Genomic DNA, 6,247 nt, shown 5'->3' with positions numbered 1-6,247 from the left:
TCAGTACATGGCCTCAATCAGAATACCCAGGGCACACACGGATGAGAAGCCAAAAATACTCTTTAAATGTGTCAGCAGGCTTCGCTGTCCTCAGTGTGCACCACAGCTAATTCATCTGCAACACATGCATGGATGTAATGTAGCTGTTTTCACAGATAAGTCATTTGCCCGTCCTCCTGGTGGTATATAATGATTCGCCTCTGTAAACTTTTCCTTGTATTTATAACACTATTTGGTGAGTTTGGGTTTCATGGCAACCAATGAATTCTCTGGGGTTTCGGTCTCATGGCAACCTCATGGCAAGTATATTTGTCATAGACTTATTTCTATTGCATAAGCGGGTCTCAAGGGCTCCCTTCAAATCAAGGATTAGTGGGCGGTACCAGTCGATAAGAGGCTGTCCATGGTAATTACCGCTTCAGCAAACTACAAGATCTGTACAAACATGGGGCCCAAGGGTGTGTGCATATGTGTCAGAGCGGACACGGACATAAACATCCAGACAAAGCGTTAAATGATCAAAGCAATGCAAGAGAGACCAGAGATTCTACATAAGTTTGGATTTATTTCATCATGGTCACCATAAACATTCACTGTATAGGCCTTTTATTAACATATAGAGGGAGTGAATGCGACTGTGGCACAACACCACAGACAACACACACACATCTAAATATTATTCTCCGTACGACATATAGGAAAAATGAACTGTACAAAAAAGCTCTATGTCACAGATGATCGTCCTACAGCGAGACTCGGTGACAGTATAACTGCAAACTTAATGGCAAACACTCCAGCACCCGAAAAGAAAACATTGGTACATGGCCATTATGTTATACCGCTGTGCAAAAAACATCAAGAGTTTGTTCACAGCTGTGCAAAATAGCAGCATTATATTCCACTTTTCCAAAACAATGAATTCACAACACAACATCACAATGAGCACTAATAGAATGACCGTAATACTGAATACTAACTGTCACGTGTGCCCAATGATTTTGGTTTCAGAGTCTGATTGAAGTGACTTTTTAGCTTATAGAAACTGCAATGACACCTGTGTGCAAATGCTTCTGAATGAGGCATTCACACTCAGTATTTACATTATGAGGAAACATCCTGTCAGAACATGAAGATGTATCCAGCAAACCGAGGCTCACGGCACACATTTACAGAACAGGGCAAAAATGCTGTTTGACCATTAAGCGCTATTTTTTTTTGTTGCAATGCTTGGACTACAGTACATTATATGCAGCCACCTTAAGAACAGAACAAATAAATAAAAATAAACAGCTAATTTAACACATGGGATTTGTACATGTAAACCATAGAGTTTCAGGCCATGACATTTTACAGTTGGCACATATGGGATTTTAAAAATCCTCTTGGAAAGAAACGATATATTCCATTTATTCTAGTTGACCTCTGCAATATACTGCAAAGCAATACGTCACAGCAGCCAACATGTATTGAAAAGCAATACTCAACAGAGGCCTTGTGTTGATTATGTTGCTGTATGTGGGCATCTACAGGCCCATTTAGTGCAGTTTATCACATTCTACAGGGGGAAAATACTCCCTTTACTCATTTTACATTTCTGCTCAACTTACACCAGTGGCCGGTTGCAGGTACATTACTACAGTATGACATAGGTAGGCAAAAACTAGTTATATTCATTCACAATTACGTTGCCGTCATGACAAATTTGGTGTCACACAAAGAGGAGATGAAATCAGCCAGGTATTAAAATAGCATCCTCTGCAGGATGGAGCTTTTAGCATCCACTCAAGGTTAACAATCGGAAACAAGCTTTTTTAAAGTAGAGAGAATATCTACAGATGTACAAAGAAGTGTGTTTCGTTCCTCTTGAGGAATCATGCTTCTGTTATCTGTTGCATGTTTAACAGCTTTAACTACCACTGCAGGCTGTGCACGGTGCATGTATACTGCATACCTCTGCAGGCTTAGGCTTATGTGCTAAAGATGCACTGATGACCGGGAGCAGTTCTTAAGCCACGCTCTCCTCTGTTGTGGAAAAGTGAGCAGGAGGAGGTGGTGGTGGTGGTGTTGGGGGGAGGTGGTGGCTGCACAGGTCAGCACCTCGGACAGCTCCGCCTCTCCAGCTCCCCTTCACGGATGTGTTCTGCCCGGAGCCTCGCCTCACTGCGACATCCACTCACCGACAACCGGAGAGGGGGCTAATCGTGGGGTTTGAGTGTTTGTATACCTGCGAAGTCAATCCCTGTCGCAAGGGACAAGACAAAAAAAGAGAGGACAATATACCACTGGCATGCATTAATGAGATCTCCTACACTGTAGCCTAAACACCACACTGACGTTGTTGATCATGATGGAGATATTCAGCCCCCCCCAGGCGAGAAGCCCCTCAGTCCTTTGATTCAAATCCACCGTCGCGTGGTTTTGCAAAAAACATTCATCTTCTTTTTTTTTTTTAATGAAATAAAAAACCATCAGTCTTGTTCGTTCCCACGTCAGCGATCCAGGTTCGACTCGACGCTGGTGTCTCGCTGGTTTTTGAGGTCCTGGAAGACCTCGGTGAAAAAGTGCGGGTCCGCATTGAGCTGCAGCATTTTGGCACTCATCCTGTTGATGATCCGCAGCGACGTCTGCCAGAACACGTCCTTGTTCGAGTCGATCATGAACGGCTTGAGCGGGTAGGAGATCTCGTTGCCCATGTAGGAGTATGCGAGGTAGAGGCAAGTCTGGAAGGTGCCCTGCAGCTCGGCGGGGCAGGAGACGCTGTCCGCGATCGCGTCCTCGCACAGCAGGTACACGAACACCACGTTGGCCGGCGTGATGAAGCCTTGGTCCTGCCAGCCCTGGATCAAAAGAGTCCGGTCGATGTTGCGGAACCAGAGGATCACCTCCCCGCTGCTGAGCTCCTTCAGTTTGTAACACCTGCGGCACATGAAGTCCCCCAGGCAGCGCAGCAGCTCCCCCGTGGACGCCTGGATGACGATGCGCCTCGGGGACACCAGAGACAGGCTGCTGGGCTGCTTCTGCACCGAGGAGAGCCTCCCGTTTTGGGTGACAGCTTCATTGTTGAGCGTGGGTACCGTGGGCACCGGGACGGGGATGGGCGCTTTGGGTTTCCTCTCTTCGTTTTGGTGCGTTTTCCTGATGTTCTCGCTGTTGAGCTGGGCCACCTGGCTGCGAGGGATTTCGCGCGTGGACACCGGGTTCGGCGTCACCTTCTTGGCGCTCTTCTTGGCCGAGGTGGACACCAGCTTCTTCCAGGAGAGAGAGACGAACATGGAGTGCCGCTTGATGCTTTTGTCGGTCTTTTCTCCGGCGACCTCTGAGTCCATGATAGACGCCTTCTTGGACGCGGGGGATATGGAGAGGACGGTGCCCATGTCTGCAGAGGAGGGAGCCGCGGTGGTGTGACGGATGCTGCAGCAGCTTCAGCGCAGGATCTTCTTCAGGGTGAGAGGCGGCGGAGAAGAGTCACGACGACGATTGAAACTCCATTTACGCGTTTATCTCAGCCCGTGTTATCGCTCCCGGCTCACTGGATGAGGCTGGGGCTGTGTGTTCGTCCAGAGAGGAAGTTGTATTCCAGCAGATGCTCAGTCGGCGCCACGGGGGACGCTGCGACACGATCCTGTGGCTGCAGACAAAACCGAGATTAGTCGCACTGAGTCAATTCTCTGGTTTGAACGAACCAACGAGTGCAGCCCAATGACTGACAGCCGAGTCGGCCAATGAAGAAGCCGATCAATGATCCAATCACTAGGGGTGTTGTTTTGAGGGCTAAGCTGCCATAAATAGCATATTAACAGGTAGCCTGCACTTGAGAGGCTCAGGTGCTGTTCTTACTAGTCCAGCTACTTTGGGACAGTGCTATCTATATGCTAGACCGTCTTTACTCTCAGCTGGTCCAACATCAGAAACCTGGGTTCATATACTGAAGGATGTGTTCAGGTTATATTCCATGAGTTGGTTTCCATTATTTGTTAATTCTTTATAGGCCACTGGTGGACTTGTCCTGGTCATTTTCCTCTTTGCGCAGACATGTAACAGTTACATCCTATTTCAGCATCAAAATCCAACTCTGGGCAAACTTGATTTCAAATATTTCCTATACTGTCATGTGTGTGATGCCAGACAAGTTGGATCATGTTTTAAAGACAACACATCACCTATATACCAAGGGAGTCCATGTTTATTTCCACTCCCGCATGTCCCAGCAAACACGGGTCATCCAATTACCTGAATCAGATCAGGCCCTCATCCACTAAGTGACGTGACTACTGTCTGATCTTTCCATTCAGCTGGAAATGGAAACAGATACAAATAGCACCGGCAGTCACCTGTGGAGTAGTGGCTCATGGACTTATTTGTGAGGTGAAGCTTTAGCCTACAGATGAATATAAGGGAAACAGTCAGTAGCCTTATAGCCTGTTACAACCCCTAATATTATAAATAAATACTTCATGTCAGCCTGGATAATGAATTGTGAAGAACTTTAGCAGCCAGTGGGTACACTGTTAACCTTTGCTGTGTTTTTACACTTAATTATCATGAAATACACCGTACAAATGCCATAAAACATCTTTAAAGTTAGTGATATTATAATAGCATTGTGGGTAAAGTGCATGATGCACTGTACTGTACTTTTGGAAATTTAGAATACTTGTTAAGAAATTTGTGGTAGTGCTATAAGTTCAGCACAGACAACAGATAACATGGGTAAATGTGAAGGAAGATCTTGCAGCAATCACAAAGTACCTTTTAAAGGGGAGAAGGGGATATAGTAGACTGTATAAGCTTTTATTGATAAATCATGATATTTGAATGATATTTATATTACAATTTAAACAAATACATCTAGGTACAAAGAGGACAAACATGGGCCTCTGGATCCAGTTAAATCCTGTGTTGTGCTTTACTGGTTTAGTGATGAGGAGATTGGAAGTTTTCCATGTCTCCTTGAAGTTGTAAGTAACAAGAGATAGAAACAAATCTTAATTTACATAATCCTCTATACAGCTGCTGCTCCACCCATCATTGTCATCACATTCACAAATCTACATCATCATCACTGTTAACTCAACAACACCAATTCAGTAATATAATTATCATCTCCACCATCATAGCTGTATAATAACAATGACAACCAAACTCATCAATACACGATTGAAAACAAAGACTAATGCATCTGTTGAAATGGTCAAAACAACTGTGTGGAAATAAAAGGTTAAAGTAAGAAGAGCTGAATTCAGCTGAATAAAGGACAACAATGTTCCAAAACTGTGAAGTGCTGAGAGTGCTCCCCATTTCTCACACACTCGTTTGATCACACCAACGTTTGATCGGGCACATGGCGATCAAAAGAAACACTTTCATCACAAATCAAACAAAACGCAACAGGATGTGACAGCTGAATAATCTCAATAAGCCTCTGTGGCTGTGTTGTACATAACTACTTAGATACCAAATATATATATAAAAAAAATCACAGGACTGCTGAAGAATCAATTGTGAACAGTTTCGTCAATTTCTCCTTTTTTTTTTTTAACATTTTGTCTTTCACTTTAAAACACATTTCAATATATCATTGTTAAATAATTTAGCAAATGGCAACTTATACAGTTGGTGCCTCACATACATGTTTTGAATATGAGAGGGACTGCATATCCTAAATGAGTTAAAGCATTTGTAATTGTAAATGTCATGTCAGATTAAAGTTGTATTAACTTCTTTTTTGGCCACTAAGGGGCAGTAGCTGTAAATGAAACATGTAACACCGACATAATAACATCTTAAAAATCAATGAGCATGGAATTTGTTTTTCTGTCCTGCTGAATCTAAGCCAATCTTAGCTCTGTTTTGGTCTCTACCAACTATTTTCAATAATGCTAATTTTAAAGACAGGCCATGGCCATAGAGCTGAGATAGACAGATCTGAGAGAGGCAGCAGAGCTGGGAGATATTTTCTCACCATGATTTATTACTCTCTTTTCACAGCCATTGGATCGGTGGTTTCTATAAATACACAGATTAATGCAGCTTGGATACCAAACTAAATACCACCACACTGCAGTATTAAATCTATATATGAATTAACATATCATTTGTATGTTCCACAATGTACAAAAACAATGTACTGTAAGTTTATGAACTGCAATTTGTTGCTGAACTTAATAAAAAAACAATACTACAAACTAAAATTGTATACAGTGATTGCAAGGAACTTCAGTCAATTGCCTGATAAAGATAGGACATA

General features: G+C 43.4%; 1 protein-coding gene across 1 annotated transcript; it reads right to left on the bottom strand.

The window, feature by feature from the left end:
- Nucleotides 1-545: 545 nt before the first annotated feature.
- Nucleotides 546-3,770, bottom strand: cdk5r2b (cyclin-dependent kinase 5, regulatory subunit 2b (p39)). The gene has a single exon (XM_020089688.2). The coding sequence runs from the start codon at nucleotides 3,372-3,374 to the stop codon at nucleotides 2,490-2,492; it is 885 nt and encodes a 294-aa protein (XP_019945247.1). The 5' UTR covers nucleotides 3,375-3,770; the 3' UTR covers nucleotides 546-2,489.
- Between the last annotated feature and the right edge of the window lie 2,477 nt (nucleotides 3,771-6,247).

Source organism: Paralichthys olivaceus, chromosome 10 (genome assembly GCF_024713975.1).
Source record: "Paralichthys olivaceus isolate ysfri-2021 chromosome 10, ASM2471397v2, whole genome shotgun sequence".
NCBI lineage: Eukaryota > Metazoa > Chordata > Actinopteri > Pleuronectiformes > Paralichthyidae > Paralichthys > Paralichthys olivaceus.
The sequence above is the reverse complement of the archived record's forward strand: the minus strand, read 5'-3'. Positions and strand labels throughout refer to the sequence as shown.

Bases quoted from the DNA above. Each gene is read 5' to 3' on its own strand.
- cdk5r2b (XM_020089688.2), bottom strand. From the start codon at position 3,374: ATGGGCACCGTCCTCTCCATATCCCCCGCGTCCAAGAAGGCGTCTATC.